This window comes from Linepithema humile, chromosome 1, assembly GCF_040581485.1.
Source record: "Linepithema humile isolate Giens D197 chromosome 1, Lhum_UNIL_v1.0, whole genome shotgun sequence".
In the NCBI taxonomy this organism is placed as follows: Eukaryota; Metazoa; Arthropoda; class Insecta; order Hymenoptera; family Formicidae; genus Linepithema; species Linepithema humile.
In genome coordinates this window covers 42,329,749-42,346,991 of record NC_090128.1, presented here as the reverse complement: position 1 = coordinate 42,346,991, position 17,243 = coordinate 42,329,749, and the positions used below count along the sequence as shown (strand labels likewise).

Here is a 17,243-nt window from a genome sequence, read left to right as displayed (position 1 = left end):
TTCTTTTTATCGGCATTTCCATATCTTTTTTTTATCTTGCAAATTTTTGTGTGATTTTCTATGAATTCTTATAAAAAAAGTAAGATTTTTTTTATAGGATATAAATTCTAAATAATAATAGATTTTTTAAACAAAAATCGGTGAAAGAAATATTCATGAAATATTAATCCGAATAGTTCAATAACAATTTATAAGTATAAATATATAATAAATCACACCTTTAATCAAAGATTGAAAATCAGTTATAATTATGAATTATGATTGTCGATTATAATTATGAATATCGATTCGAATGTATCATTTTACAGAAAAAAATTAATTTACGATATTACGCATACGCATCTGCCAAACATGCATTGAGCAAGTTCGAGTGAACACACAAGTACGCTGTTTTTTCTAGTTGAAGGATGCGCACCGTATCGGAAACATGTAGGCGGGGCGACGCAGTTGCACTGTACATTTTTCCGTTCATTTAGTAGTGCGTCTGATTGCGCGAGCTATCATTCGTACAAGCATTGAAAAAAAAAATCAGTTTATACTACTCGAATTGTTTTTGCACATGGCGAAGAAACAGTCCTTCTTTCAACAGAATGTCTTGTTTTTTTAATATCTTGTTTATTGATCTGACTTGATTTTTAGTCAATCTGACTCGATTGTAGTTAGTGCAACTAAATTCTGTTCAACTCTGAGACTTGGTTGCCAATACACAATTTTTTTTCAGTGAGAAAAACTCAACGAGATAATGTCGCTTCTCTCAAGTAAGTTTTGCATTTCTTGTGCGTTGCTTTATTCGTACTACTTTCGATCAATTTAACTTATCGCCTTTGCATTTCTCATTACTTGTAATGATGCATTGCGACACTAGCGTACAAAATTAAGTGGACAAAGTTATTCCATCTCTTTATTTCACATTTTTGCATATACAATTTTCTTCATTATATTATTTTGCTTTATGTTTTATTATTTGTTTTAATTTTGTAATTATGTTGTTTTTTATTATTGGCAATATTTCACAAACAAAAAAATGTAATAAGTACATGTGATTATAATTAAATATCTTTATTTAAGTAATGCTACATTTTTTTTAAATAAAATCACGCACTCTCGTAGCAGTCGTGGCCGAGTGGTTAAGGCGTCTGACTAGAAATCAGATTCCCTCTGGGAGCGTAGGTTCGAGTCCTACCGACTGCGAGAAAAGTGGTTTCTTTTTTCAGAAATATTTGCGCGAAGATAGTAAAGCTATTTTTTAAAATAATTTTTTGTTTTTAATAAATTTTTGTTAAAGTGATTTTTATCTACTGAATTGTATTGTAAAGATCAAGTTTATTTTTTATATAAAATTTTAAAAATAAAATCAAGTTGAGAAAGCTGTATCCTAAATAAATTAACTCTTTGTACCTTCAAGCACCTTCCCAAACATAAATTATTGAGCATTCCACTGCAAATATGTCATTTATACATTTCTTTCAATTAATAATAAATTTTTATATTATAGTATTTTTTAAAAAGATTTTATATTATTTGTATACATAAATTAAATTTTAATAGATACATCTATATATTGTAAAATTGGAAAGAGATACAACATATAAGCAACTCGACATTTGTTTTGAAAAGTAACACATATACATATATGCATCATTGATCGTTAGAGTTCAAATTTCTATCTATTATTGTTAGTTGTTATAATCACATTTAAAGACAAATCATTATAGCATCTGATGGAATTGCATTTTCTATCTAAAACTACATTATCATCTTTGCATCCATATATCATTCAATATTCGGAATAAACACACACAAATCAAAATAATCTATATATTTATATACATATAATATATTATTAAATAGCTTAATATTTAAAATATTTTATAGTTAATCAATAAATATATTCATATAATACAAACAATAAATAAATGATAAATTACTTATCTTAAAGTTGCTTCGCTAAAGCCCAATATCCCTCGAACATCTTTTTTTCCATCGATGATTAATTACTCGACAACGGCTTCTTTCTGTGACACTTATAAAACACATTACAATCGATTAATTAAAACTGTGCAATATTCATACTATTATAGTATTATAATTTCTTAAACACATTTAATACGGCCAAGTGATGACATTTCTTTTCATTTGCGCTGATTTGCGCTAAGCACTTGTTTATATTAATGTTGTATCGAGGCGCAAGCGCAAAAATCCAACTCCTAATCGTAACATTGCGCAGCAATGGGGTGGTAGAGGGTGCTCGGATCGATGCGGTGGTAGCGGCCGAGAGTTTTCATGTCGCCGACGATTCGGTTTCACGCGGCTCGTTCGCCCCAACTCGGTCAGGCGCGACGCTCATTGACAATTGCTCGATCGTCGTCTACCCGGCAGACAGAGTGGACGTTTCGTGCGAGTATAATTGCCTTCTTATCTACCTATTTATTCGCGCGGTCTGCTCAGTATGTCTTTCCTTCGGCTTGTCGTGTACGAATCCACTCGGCTGTTTCCCTTTAACAGATCGTCCCGCGGTTGTCAAGTATAAATCGCAACAACGCGCCGCTTACTACATTTTTCGGTTTATCTGCCTGATAATCGTGACGCCGTTTATGACATCATTGCGATATGAGCACAAATGCTCAACCAAAGGTGACGATAACGATTGGCAGAAGATTGACGAAGTCGAAATATCGTGGCCAAGTGATAGGACGTCGTGCGGATATCGAGCGTTAATCGTGAGTAATAGCTTCCTCTGATTCTCTTATTGCGCTTGACAAAGGGAGGGAGTGGCTCGACGAAGAACAGGGGGTTGCTCCGCTTCGCTATGCCGACAGTGATACGCGGCAATCGTGGTGCATAAATGTGCGAGGGTGTCGCGCTGCTCGCAACACTCTCGAGGTCGGTGTACCGCGCGCGCACCGATGGTGAACGTTTGACATTGTATTTTTTGCCTTCCACTTTTTCTTTCGCAAAACGCGGCGAAGGACGCGAGTAAAAGCTTTTACTAAACGTTCTCAGAGATTGATTCACCCCGTTCTTGCGAGTTGTAGTCTTGCGACGCGTAATATTGTTGTTAAATCATTCATCGCGCAATGTTCTCTAGAAAGACAATAGCGTGGAAGAATTTAAAGTCAACATGCGACTATTTTATAAAGTATAATTAGCAGAAACTCGAAAAATTTGAGAGAAATTCAAATGTGATGACTGTAGATAAATAACATTTGTTTTGAAAAATAACACATATTTATATACGCATCATTGATCGTTAGTGTTCAAATTTCTATCTATTATTGTTAATTGCTGTAATCACATTTGAAGACGAATCATTATAGCATCTGATGGAATTGCATTTTCTATCAAACTATATTATCTTTGCAGCCATACATTATTCAATATTCGGGGTAAAATCCATTTTGCTAACAGTTTCCCTTTGCTTTGACATCGACATTCAATATCCTAAAAAAGCGACAAAAAATATATCATTTTTATCGATCCATCGATATCCATCGCGATAGTCTAGTAACCGATTTTCTTCGTTGCTTGTTTTATATAATTCCATACGAATAAACACGCTTTGTCGACAAGCCCGAATGTCAGATAAAGCGACCTCGAGATAAGAGGATTAAGTATTGCTTGCTCGCACACGTGCACGTATGCATCGAAAGCGAACGAAATCACGCATTTTTTTCTCTTTCCATTCACGCGCATCGCGTCGTATGCATTGCGTTATCACATTCTTTTATCTTTTTCGATGTTGTTATAGCATCTGCATTATTTCGCGCATACGCGGAAATCAAAATCGTAATCAAATAGACAGCAGCGGAATTCCTCGAATTATCATATTTATTAGGCAAGATAATAGAAAACGATTCTTGTGATGTAAAAAAACAGATTGAAAATGTAAATTAAAATATTTTTGTATACAGCTGTTTTTTAGAAAGTCAATTTTAAAGACAATTTAAAGATCCATCAATTTTCTAGATTTTCTAAAAAAGCAATTTTAAAGAAACATTTTGCTAAAAATGAGACAACAAATTTGATTGGCGTATTTCGAATTGCATCAACGTTAAATCGCTATAAATTAAAAATAAATCTGTCTAAAGGTGTATTTAAAAAGAAGACACTTAGTTTCTTTTATTAAGATTTCTTATTACAGAAATTGCTGAAAAATATTTGTTAATTGCACACATTGTGTTCTATAAAGTCAGTTATTATCTTTTTAAATATATTATCCGTTCTTAATTGTTCAAATGTTAAAATGATTTACGCTTGTAACACTGTAATATTTTTTCGACCTCTTCAGAATAAACGATCAATTTAATATAATTTTATAAATCAAGAAAGGTGCACTTAGCCGCTCTATTAATAATAACGGGAGCGGCTGGGAGAAAGCTTTGGAGTAGAAAGTTTAATAGGAAAAAAGTCATAACTAGTTAACAGAGATAAAAAAACGTTCGCGATTGTTATGAACGAGTGAGTGGAAGTAGTATTGCTCGAATTCCGCTCGATGCGTGATTCTGCTGTAAATAAAATTTTTGTATCTAGCTGAACTCGAGTAATACCACTAAAAAAATTAATACATTTATAGGAAAACTCATTATTGAATAATTATTTATTTTGTCTTTACTTTTACATTTTTATTACATAAATCATTGTATATCACTATAAGTCGCACAATAATATAAAATTTGTTCTGTATTTACCATTTTTAGTTCGCAAAGATTTAAATTTAAGATTATCTGCAAGTTATGTTTGGACACTTTCGATTGACATACTGCGTTTCTCATCCCCGTATCATCTCACAGCAGAAAAATTAACCTCTAATTCTTTATGCTAATTGCTTTTGTTCTTTTTTCTTGGCTTTTCCGCATAATTCAGTAATTACAATCTCGATTATTATCGTTTACTTCCGTCGATTACAATAGCTTTGTCACTCAAATCTGTAATTAAATTGTCAGTCTTTGTCAGTAACAAAGAGCAATCGTTGTGCTGCAATTAGCGACAACGATAACTTCATTGGTGCACGCGGTGATGGCCATTTTATTACATATTTCCACAGCAAAATAAATTACTTCTGCTTCCGCGTTCGTCTTAATGAATCATTTCTTTTTAGCATCGCTAAATGTCAAGATCCCGAATAAAGGTTCGAGCATCGAACGACCTGTGCCATAAAAAATTACCGATAGTTCATATCAAGATTGAATTGAGTATTAAATATTTTCCAACAGACTGAAGGCATGAGCGATTCACTTTTTGTGGGCAATAATTAAGTGTGCCGCGTATTTGTCATTTATGATTTGTGAAATTTGCATTTTTTAAGAACAATTTATCTTTTCTTTACAAATCATAAAAGAAGCGTAAAAGAAACAAAAAAATTATTGCACAAAATTGAAATTATAAAATTTCATTGCGACTTTGCATTGCATAATAGCTAGACTCTCTAATCTGGAACATTACTGAATATATGCGTAGAAGAATCGATTGAGTTTCATTTCCAGTCGCAATGACAAATTTGTGCACCGTATTTAGTGCTTCAATGTTCCAAACATCTTTGACCATTCGCCTGAGGATGTTTCGGTGAACTGCAAAGGTGCAGGACGATGTTAAACTCGGGACAAAGTTGTGCAAACTCTTGCAAAGTGAATTGAGTACCGTTCTCGAAAATTAGTACCTACCTTTGTTAGAGCCTTAGACACGTGGAAGCTTTTATCCGTCCATCGAATGTACGATGCAGTAAAAACATAATAATGTCAACCGAGTTGACATCTGCAATGATTAGAGTTTGTTCGAGACCATAGTATGCCAAAATAAATATATACCCTGGTGAAAAAACATCTCATAATTTCCTAGAAAATTTTAAGAATTTTTCATAATTTTATTTTATGAAAAATTCTGAGAAAAAATTTCTTATTTATTCATATTTTAAAAACATTTTTTAGGAAATTATAAGAAATCTCAGAATAAGATAATATTTCATTTAACGGTACAAATTAACGCAAGTGTATATTTCTATTCTATCTTTTTCATTAGATGTCAAACACAGAATAAAACATGTATTAACATGTATGTTAACGTGACATTCTATGTTCGATATCTACTAGAAAATAAATATAGAATGACACGTTTTTACATTGCTAAATGAAATGCATTCAAAGATAAGGTAGAAAAATAAAAGCTGATAAATCGTATATTTTTCAACTTGTAAAAATATTTGATATTTCTAAAGGCCTGTGTCCACGATGCAAGAAATTGGTCCAAGTTCTTGGTCCGAGAAATGTATAGCCAATTAAATTGAAGTTCTTATGGAAAAACAGCAAGTTGATTGGTTACACATTTCTTGAAGCAATCCAACTATTTTGGGTTAAGAACTCGAACCAATTTCTTGCATCGTGGACACAGGCCTTTAGAAATATCAAATATTTTTACAAGTTAAAAAATATACGATTTATCAGCTTTTATTTTTTTACCTTATCTTTGAATGCATTTCATTTAGTAATGTAAAAACGTGTCATTCTATATTTATTTTCTAGTAGATATCAAACATAGAATGTCACGTTAACATACATGTTAATACATGTTTTATTCTGTGTTTGACATCTAATGAAAAAGATAGAATAGAAATATATACCCAGACAGCACACATGTCTAAAATCGGGACATAAAACATCTTAAAGACATCATTAAGACATCTTTTAGATACCGTGTCTAAAAGGCGTCTTAATGACGTCTTTAAGCCGTCTTATGTCTCGATTTTGGACATGCGTGCTGTCTGGGTACTTGCGTTAATTTGTACCGTTAAATGAAATATTATCTTATTCTGAGATTTCTTATAATTTCCTAAAAAATGTTTTAAAAATATGAATGAATAAGAAATTTTTTCTCAGAATTTTTCATAAAATAAAATTATGAAAAATTCTTAAAATTTTCTAGGAAATTATGAGATGTTTTTTCACCAGAGCTAACAAAGGTAAGTACTAATTTCCGAGAACGGTACTCAATTCACTTCGCAAGAGTTTGCACAACTTTGTCCCGAGTTTAACATCGTCCTGCATCTTTGCAGTTCACCGAAACATCTTCAGGCGAATGGTCAAGGATGTTTGGAACATTGAAGCACTAAATACGGTGCACAAATTTGTCATATACAGATCTGGAAAATATGTGAAATAATGAATTTATTCATATATTTTCATATATTTTTATTTCTTTTCTGAACTTTTCTGAAAAGTGTGCCAATTCATATAAAAAATCTTAAAATTTTCTGAAAAAGTTATAAAATTTTTGTAAAAAATCTTAAAATTTTTATGAAAAATTCTGAGAATATTTTTTACCAGGGTATTTATACCAAGCGCGCGAATTGTGTTAAATTTTATCTGGAACGTGAAAGGAAAAACAAACTAATAATATTCATAATTTATATTTTCAGAAGAAGCTATCGTCCCGATGCTTAGCAGCGATTTTCTCGAAACCACTTTAAGTAAGTCAACCGATAATGTTATTAATAATTTTTTTATTTAGTTCTTTTATGCCCATATTTGTCTCCGCAATATAAATAGATGCAAAGGCTTTATCCGACAGCGAAATTATACACTGAGAGTGAAAATCAACTTGTATCTCTCGCATTTGCGTATAGTTGCGTTTTTTTTCTTTATGTTTTATGCTGGGTACACGTATATGAAATATGTCACACGCACGAGGCGCGTATTGTACGTCACTTGAAGCGTCGATCGTCCATCTTGCGCTAAGAATGCAGAATCAGAATGTCTTTTACAAGTTTTCCTCTCGCTGCTCGCTCTGCTCTTCGTTTCAAGTGACACGTCAAATACACGCCTCGAGGGACATCACAGTCAGTGCGTGTACATTTGTGTAAATACAATATATTAAATTATAAAATATTTTTTGTATAACATTAGATTTTTTAAAATATTACATTGCACATATATTGTATTAAACATATAGTATAGAAAAACGTAATTATAAATGAGAATTCGGAACCATTCGAGAAAATATCGATTTTATATAGCATGCGACATGATCAAAATGCAAAATTTTGTACATTGTACAAATACGGAAAGAAATTCATATCGCGAAAGCCACATGTTATTTGTATTCATTTGCAGAGATGCACCTTTATTATTCACATCTCTAGTGACACGTGCACAAAATTTTTTCGACTCGCATTTTATAGTCCGCCAACGACAAAACCATCGCGAGTTAGCAACATTGATACATCAATTACGTTGTCCTGTATTTAATTAATTAATTACTTTTTCTAATGAATCTAGTTTCTCTTTATTTATCTACATTGAAGCATCTTACAATTTTTTACAATACACAATTTGATTATGTATTTTACATGTTGTTTTGCGAAGCTCACAAGTCAGGTGTTGAATTTGGATTTAATTTCAACAAGAGTAACTTTCTAAAAAAAGATTGTCATTTGCAGAGTCTCTTCTCGAGCATGAGCTCGAGTCGAAGATCCGGCTCCGGCGGGAGCCGGGCGAACGCCGGCGTCCTCAAAGAGCGCGCCAATATGTCGTTCATGTTGGTCGTTATGTTCTTTGCTGTGTTCGGTCTCATTGTTCTTACGGAAATATTCTTGATCGATGAGAGGCGCGGCGTGAGCGTCGGCGGCACCGGCGTACTCGGCGGTCACAGAAGCGGCCATCGATTGCCAGTTGCACCCGATCGTCCGGATTACGGCGAAGTGGGGGTAAGTATATTACGAAAGAAGAATTTTTCTTTCTAAAATTTTGAATAAAATTAAATATTCTATTGTTATTTTATTTTTTATAATAATTAGATATATTACTATTGGATAAAGCATCTTGAAATATTTTTGTCTTTTTTATAATATATATAACATTATCTCAAAAGGATGAAGTGTGCAAATATTTAATATACATGTTTTTATGTTATTATACATTTATCGTTATCATGGACGACGGATGATCTGAATAAATAGATTGATAGATATCGATAGCTCAAAATTCACTTTGAGTGACACAGAAGTCATTAGAGTCTTGATATTTTCAGGCTGAAGATTATGCCGGTTTGAAGGGTAGTTTCGATGAGCACGTTGGATTATTAGTTCACGGAGAAGACGGTGAGCAGAAGACAGTAATACGCCCAGATCCGCGTAGCTTACCGAGATTACCGCCCAGCTTGGAAGCCCGTTTACCGCAGCTAGATCAAAACTTGAAGATCACGCATGCCGAATGGTTGCCAGTCACTAATACGAGGTTTGTCCGTTTCTACATGATAATCGCACGAGAGTAGTGCAGACAGTAAAGATAGAAACATAATAAAAATAAAAAAGCATCTATCGCAAAATCAAATAGAAATACTTTTAATGTTAACTACTCTACAAAAAATAGTCAGCACTTTTTAGACGCTCAAAATTGAGCAATTTTTAAATTATCGGAAGTCGAAAAATCATTACAGACAAAAAATTGAAAAAACATCTTAAAACTTAAAAAAAAATTTTTTTAGAAAACAAGAAAGTGCCAGTTTTAAGCTTTAAAATGCTTTTTTAATTTTTTGTCTACGATGATTTTTTGCCGAGTTACAAGCAAGCCGAGCAATTTGAAAATTGGTTAATTTTAGGCACCTGAACGTCTCGATGCAGCCATTAATATGCACGATGCCGTATTATGCATTTAGCCGTTCTCGGCTGCATTGCTCCACATTTTTATTGCATTTATATCTCTTTTCTGGACTATTCTCGTATAATTAATCAAATATCAAATTAAATAGCAAATATTGGAAAGAAACAAGAGAAACGAAGGAGATGTCTATTTAAAAGACATGTCGCTTTTGGTACTCATTTTTTCCTCTATTTTGTGTACATTTAGAAAAAAATAACAATGAAATTATGCATCAGAAATTGAATAAGTTAATGTGATTTTTGCTTGGTCATTCTAGGTTTAAATTCTTCGTTTACTCGGCATACTTTGACGACAGAGTCAGCGGCGCGAGCATATCGGCGGGCAAAAATCCAGGTATAGTACGTGTGATAAGCGCTACCAAAACCAGAGGCCCGGAACGCGTTTGGTGTAGATTTTGGTATCAACAGCAAAATGGTGCAAATGTCACTGCCTCGGTGACGGTAGCTGCTAAAGTTAAGGTACGTTTTTCCTAAAAGTAATTCCATTTTAATAAATCTCTCTACTGTTAACACTCTTATTTTTATCATCTTCATATTCCAACATTTGTAATCATTTTATTCTTCATAATTTTTTATACGCTATTTCTTCATTGCGTCGTAATCTTATGACATAACCATACGTAAAGTAAAAGAGCACGTTGAAGCATGCGATTCTGCATAAAACTGTTACTACGAATCGATAAATCCATGCAGAACGGTGTAATTGTGATTTCAATGTATTCCATGGTTTTGTATCGCCTTAAGTTCCAGTATGATTGAACGCGTGACGATATTTGCGCTGCGGCTTTCAGGTGATCCGGGAGAATTGGAATCTCAAGTATAGCGCTTGTTTCGTGATCTGTCCGTTGCCTAAAGAATCTCCGATGACAAACAAAGTGCCGGAAGCAGTCAGCGTCGTGGCGAGGTTGCGAGCGGCCCCGACGAATCGTATTCTCGTTCAGAATCGTCACGAAAGCAGGACGAACGGCAAAGAATCTCTGGCTATTTGCGTCAAGCCTCTACACTATTATTATAACAGGGTGAGTAGTTCGCATAAGCAGCGGTCAAATGGACGACATTTGTCATCTAAAACTCTGCTGGCACTTGCCACGTCTGAAAATAACAATTAATTGTCGCTTACACTTATAGGTTTTGCAATTAGTTGAATTTATCGAGCTGCACAGACTCCTGGGCGCCACTCACGTCACTCTGTACAACGATACCGTAGGAGCGGCGGCCGGTTGCGCGCTGAAGTATTACGAGAGTAAAGATCTAGTTACGGTATTACCCTGGCATCATCTCGACATGATTTCCCAGCGGGAAATTCGCACGGAAGGTCTCTTCGCGGCGCTCAACGACTGTCTCTATCGATCTATGTACAAGTACGAATATGTGGCACTCGTAGATCTCGACGAATATATTATACCAAGGCACAACGATACCATAATTGATTTGCTACGGTACGATACCTTCTTCATCTAAGCGTAGATTCTATATATCGTATGTGCGTTACGTATAGCGTAATTTTGCGACAAATTGTATTTCCAGATGGATGGGAAATCGGATCAACGTTAAATCCACGGGCGCGTTTTCCTTCCAAAATGCCTTTTTCTACTTACAATGGGCCGATGATCCGTTTATTGTATCCAGTCGCACTCCCATTGAGGCCAATTTGATCACTCTGAAGAAAACTCGGCGCAGGACTAAACTGCATCCGCATAAGCAACGCTCCAAATATATCTGCAAGCCGCAGGACGTAGTAGAGGCGGGGAATCATTTTGTGTGGGAGTTCATCCCGGGTCATGGTACCCTAAATGTGCCCTCCGACGCCGCGATTCTGCATCATTACCGCGTCTGCGAGTTCGGTGGTGATGACTGCATCAAAACGCAGTCGATCATTGACAAGACGGCCTACAAGTACAGAGAACGGCTCGTCGCTAACGTTGACAAGACTTGGACGGAACTGCGCGCCGAATGTTCGCTGCCGGAGCTCGATTCAGTGCCGGTGTTGACGCCGCGAATCAAAGTCAACCCGCTCGGCAAATCAATCAGGTAGCGAAAGACTGTCGTCGATATTCTGTGGGACGTTCACAATTTCACTGGCACGCCGAAAGTCGGGAGAACCTATTTCTATAACTACGGCGGTCCTTAGTTTTCTTAAACTAAGCTAAGCAGGGTCCCATTTTTTTACGAAATTCTCGACGAACTCGCGTCCTTAAATTCGCGAAACAGAAGAGGACGCCTAGCAATATACGATGCATAACGGTAAAAGTTAATGGGAACTATATTAATAGAAACTACCGTAAAATGAGAAAAAAAAGAAGAAGAAAAGAACGCAACGCTCTGAGTAAAACGCGGATTAATCATATTTTTCTATGTGACGGATTCTTAAACGATTAGCAAGGTCTGGAGACAACCTGTCGAATCTCGATCGAGTTTGTTTCTCTTGTGCTACATGGAGGTGCTTCTCTCTTAGAATTTTATACAAATTCTTGTATCTCTATCTTGCAATTTTTTGTTCGCACACAGCAAATGTGATCATCCAGGATAACGACCATTGTTACAGACGGCCTAAATCAGGCTAAACAATACAAATGGCGATAAATGACGAGCGAAATATTATACCTATTGTATTGTTATACATTAAGAGTATATCAGTTTTTTTTTTAATATTTGTAAATCCGCACAACTTATCCACGCATATCCATAAAATCAATAATTAGGATAGCAATTTATGTAATATGCATTCCGAAGCATTACCGAAATGTTAAATATTAAATTTGTTTATTTCATTTCTATATTTTTTATACACCAGTAAACAAAATGTAAAGAATAAATAATGGTATATTAAAGTATTAAGCCACTGTGAAATAATAATAGTCAATGTAAACTTTAATTGCGTTTTTTTTTATTATTAATTACCGCTCAAGACTGAATTAAAGTCATCACTTCGAGTTTTCTATAAACCATCATTTTCAAAAATTATTAACATTTTTAATATTTTTCAATTTTTTATATGGAATTTTGCATAAAAATAATTAATAATGTAAATTACTAATATTAAAACACAAAAATACTTACACATTTTTTTCTAGTTTAAAAAGTTCTTAAAACTTATCTAATTTTTTATACGTTACAGTGGCCTTAAATAATGCAATTTGTTAACAGTTGCAATAACTAATTAAGTTGTAAAATTATTAGTCTTCGCTGATTTAAAAATAAAATAATATACCTAATATTTCATAACATACTAAAAAAAAATGTTATAAACAAAAATACCATCTTTTCTTTGATTTGAAACGCGATGAATATATAATAGATATTGATTTGAAAGTTCTATGATTATATTGCCTTTAACTGAACTGTTTTTACTGGTGAATTATTTAAGTGTCGCTAGTAATTATTAAATAATAAATGAACACCGAAATACTTTGTATATACATGCTGTATATACTTGCACGAGCAAACACAGATCGATGGTAAAGCTGCACAAATAAACTTGACAGAAGGATGAAATGTTTTAAATACGTACAACTTACGAGACGATAAAAAGACCGATATCAATAGCCAAATTGATTGATTGTTAGTTACACACCGGATGCTGTTGTGACTAATGAGTAATCTTTCTTTCTTTCTTTATCAATGCGAAAAATCGTGTTTCTTATACACGCACGCACATTTATATTTGTATATATGTGTATACACGCACACGTACGTGACATACGTATGTATGTGACATATAAGATAGATATAAGGTAACGTGTATGTGATTGGTGCTGAAATACAGTCGACGACGACATGTCGACATCGACTTATATATTGACGAAATTAATAAATATAATATTAGGACAATATAAACTTCATAATTTTCTTGAATTATGACTCTCTGCAATCTTCGTTGCATATCTCATTTAAAAATGAATCATATTAATCATCAGTTGTCATTATTTATCATTGTTATTATTATTATTGATAAATTAAATGTTAAATATTTGTTCGTAAATAAATACTCAGATTCTTTTATTGTTCGAATTCTTCTCTTATTCTTGCATAGATGGAATCCTATCCAATTTAGTTTTTTTACCAAAATGGCAAATAGCGTCAAAGTTAGACGCGTATATCTTTGAATGGATTCGTCTACTTCGATGGATATGAATGTCGTAAAATTAATATTTTTAGGTTTGATACAATATGATCAATTAATATATTTATGTTATAAAGTAATTTTATCATTAGTTTTGAATTATATAGTACCTATTATTGACTTTACGTTTTAAATCTTTATGTAATGATTTTAGACTTTTAATCTTTATTTATATTAATTAATTAATTACAGAGAAACTTCAAATTCAAATAAAGTTGATAAAAAAAATATACATATTTTAATTTATCTTTACATTCTATCTAATATTATACAAAATGCTGAATGATCCAGACATTAGATAAATTAAAAGTCATCGTCCGAATGTCTGTCTATTTTACTGACAGATCGTTTTTCTTGATTTGCCTTGAGATTAAAGCCGTTAATGTCCGTCGCACCCACAGAATTCAAAAGATCCTCATCGTCGTCATCGTCGTCGAGGTCGCCATCAATCAGTAAGTCGCTATCGCTATCTAACGAACCATCGCTATCATTTGATTCTTGAATCGTACCCTTTCGCCGTCCAGACATGCTACCATAAATACGCCGCTGAGAATATTGCATCTTTGACGCTCTTGCGGTGCCTAGAATATTTTTAATTTGTTATTAAAAACCGAGAAATTTATAATAACAGAATAATAATAACATATAACACGTATATTATTATTATTATTATTATGCTTTACATTTTTTTGTTACGCTTTTCAAACGATTTATTTTGTTCATTTACTCGTTTTTCCAAAACTCTAATATTGTGCATTCTTTATTACAAAAATTGTTATTACTTGGTTTGACATTGGTAGACTGGCCAGATTTTTCTGCTGCTGCGTTTTCGGAATTTGTAAGAGGAGTAACCAAAGGCTCTTGAAGATTCGTAGCAAATATAGAATCGTTTCCTTCCATCATACTTTCAAAGTTTGAATCTTCGGCTCTCATTTGCTCCAACTGCTTCTTGGTTGCAGTTTGCCTATAATTAAAAATAATATTGTGTGATTATATAATACAATTACCAAGTTTATTATACAATTACAAAGTTTGGTGTTAATAGTACAACTCCGAATGTAGAGTGATTTGTCGACAAAATTGTTGACAAGAAATCATACAAATTTAAATAAACATAAACATGTTATTAATTCTCCAATTTTAAAAATCAATTTTCTTTGACATAAAACTAAAATAAATGAGTGTGTATATAGATTTTATAATTTTATTTTATAATAAATACCGTCTTTCAAATCTTTCTTGCTCTGCCTTAGACGCATCTTCATATAAGTATTCCAAGTATGCTAAATATCGGAATTTCTGTAAATAATCGTTATATAGAGCTCTCAGTTCAACTTCAAGTTTCTCGAACTCTTCCATAAATGCTGGACGAACTTTTTTTAACGTGTAAAGTCTTTTTTGATTCCTATCGAGTTCCGTTCGCCGTCTCTCGATTCTCGTATCCAAGTTTTGTTCTGTATCCTTCAAAATCACTCTCATTTATTAATTAAATAAATTACTGTAATCAGGAAGAAATAATGCGATCTAGCATGGATCTGTTTGAGAAAGAAGAATAATTTTCCATAGTTTTTTATGCGTTAAATATAATAGTATCGTAAATATTGTAAGTTTTAGTATATTTTTCTTTATCTTTCTAAACATCCTAATGTGATATGTATTTTTTAAAGACAGATTTGAATTCAACACATAAAAACTATGAAGAGCTACTTTTTTTTCTCAGGTAACAAAAAGATTATCTATTTTTGCAGACCAGTGTAATTAAACATTTGCAGATTGAACAATCAGTTTATTAGCTTCCTGGAAGATTTTATTCCATAAAAATGTTTACCTTGACATTATCAATCTGCTTTTTCGTTTCGTCGATTTCTTTATGTGTGCTCTTGATAACGTCTTTTAAAGCGTCCTCAATTTCTGAAGTGTCAAATTGCCTAGCAACCTTAATATTGCGAATCTCTCGAAGCTCCACTTCACGACCAAGCAAATCAAAAAGAGTCGCTCCATTGATGGTCAATTGACTGGCAAGCTGACGCGCTGACTTTAGTTCATTGATTTCAACGGATATGTCAAAATTCACCGTATGCTGTTTACTGTTGGGTCGACTTTGCTCGGCATTACTGCTATTTTGCGCATCATACAAAAGCGTCGTCATTTTTAACATTTCCTTCACAGCGTAACCATCGGCTTGATACAATTTTTTCGTGTTCAACCTTATATTTGTTTTTAATGCCTGTAATACATCAAATTGTGTATTTTTGATTATTAAATAATCAATATTTGTAAATGATGTTGATCTGTCTCAAAACTATCTACTACTATTTATCTAACAACTTTTCTTTATATTTTTAGTGAAGAGAAGTCAGATTGTAAAATTAAAAAAAGAACAGATATTTATAGATAAAAAATACTTTGCTATATCTAGAACATTTTTTACAAGCATTTAAAAAATTAACTTGGAGAAATTTTCAACGTTAAAGAACAGAAATATATATTATAAAGTAAAGATTATATGAATACGATAGAAGTTTTATTTTATACAAAAGCCTACAATATTTTTAAATTAAATAAAGCTACAAAAAAATAGTTCAAACAAATGTAAAACTTAAAAAAGAGAAAAAAAAGATAATATTGATTTAATTATAGAATAATGTAAAATAAATGTTTAATTTTAGTAATTAGACATATATATTCACTATAATTTATATTACCATAAATTCAGCGACACTTCGTATCAACATCACACGTTGGTCTTCAGTATCATGATCGCTGTGTGTGGGTATATCAACATCCGGATCGAATCGTTTCACTAGCCAGACCAGAATCTCCGCAACCAGAGAAAAATTCGGTATGCGAAAATTTGCAAGGGAAATCAACCTCGGATAGCCTAGCACCCTCATCATTTCCGTGAAGTCTACATAAGCAAACAAAAGTAAATTATGTTTCTATTTTGTGCACGTATATTTAAAGATTATCAATTCTATAAGCCTAAATAAAAGATAAATAAATTTATATAATTTACGTACTACGTAATTCGCGATAAGACATTTTTAGCAATAAGAAACTAAGGTTTAACTGCTGTAATCGAGATACACTTGCAATGTGTTGACTTATTTCCAGCTTACGTTACCATAGAAACTTGTAGGTATTGGCTTGTACTTACTATTTGTAATTACAACAGGTAAGGGAAAGAACTAGAATCACAATTTTTATTATAAATAGAATATTCATATTTTAGATCATGTCATTAAATTATTTAGTAAGCGTATAAAAAAATTAACAAGAACTACTTTTTATATGTACAATTAAACAAATTATTATAAGTATTCTTATTTCGAAGAAAAGTTAACTAAATATAATTTTTTATTTTATCTCGAATTTTTCTAAAAATAAGGTACAATAAAAATTTTATAAAATTTTATTATTGGATATTAATTACAAACTAAATTGATTGAAAACTTTACTCATCAAACAATA

The 17,243-nt window shown here is 32.7% G+C and overlaps 2 protein-coding genes and 1 non-coding gene across 3 annotated transcripts; 2 read left to right on the top strand and 1 right to left on the bottom strand.

The window, feature by feature from the left end:
- Positions 1-1,109: 1,109 nt before the first annotated feature.
- TRNAS-AGA (transfer RNA serine (anticodon AGA)) lies at positions 1,110-1,191 on the top strand. Its single transcript has one exon. It is a non-coding gene; the product is annotated as a tRNA-Ser (tRNA).
- A 737-nt stretch (positions 1,192-1,928) lies between these two features.
- On the top strand, positions 1,929-13,660 carry LOC105669141 (uncharacterized). Its single transcript, XM_012361928.2, has 8 exons — positions 1,929-2,720; positions 7,409-7,459; positions 8,429-8,695; positions 9,019-9,224; positions 9,907-10,108; positions 10,441-10,668; positions 10,778-11,088; positions 11,177-13,660. The coding sequence occupies exons 3-8, from the start codon at positions 8,444-8,446 to the stop codon at positions 11,682-11,684; spliced, it is 1,707 nt and encodes a 568-aa protein (XP_012217351.1). The 5' UTR covers positions 1,929-2,720; positions 7,409-7,459; positions 8,429-8,443; the 3' UTR covers positions 11,685-13,660.
- Positions 13,453-17,207, bottom strand: Cluap1 (clusterin associated protein 1). The gene is made up of 6 exons (XM_012361901.2): positions 16,793-17,207; positions 16,478-16,680; positions 15,601-15,999; positions 14,995-15,233; positions 14,555-14,736; positions 13,453-14,353 (listed from the first exon to the last, which is right to left on the bottom strand). Exons 1-6 carry the CDS (start codon positions 16,812-16,814, stop codon positions 14,076-14,078), a joined length of 1,323 nt encoding a protein of 440 aa, XP_012217324.1. The 5' UTR covers positions 16,815-17,207; the 3' UTR covers positions 13,453-14,075.
- Between the last annotated feature and the right edge of the window lie 36 nt (positions 17,208-17,243).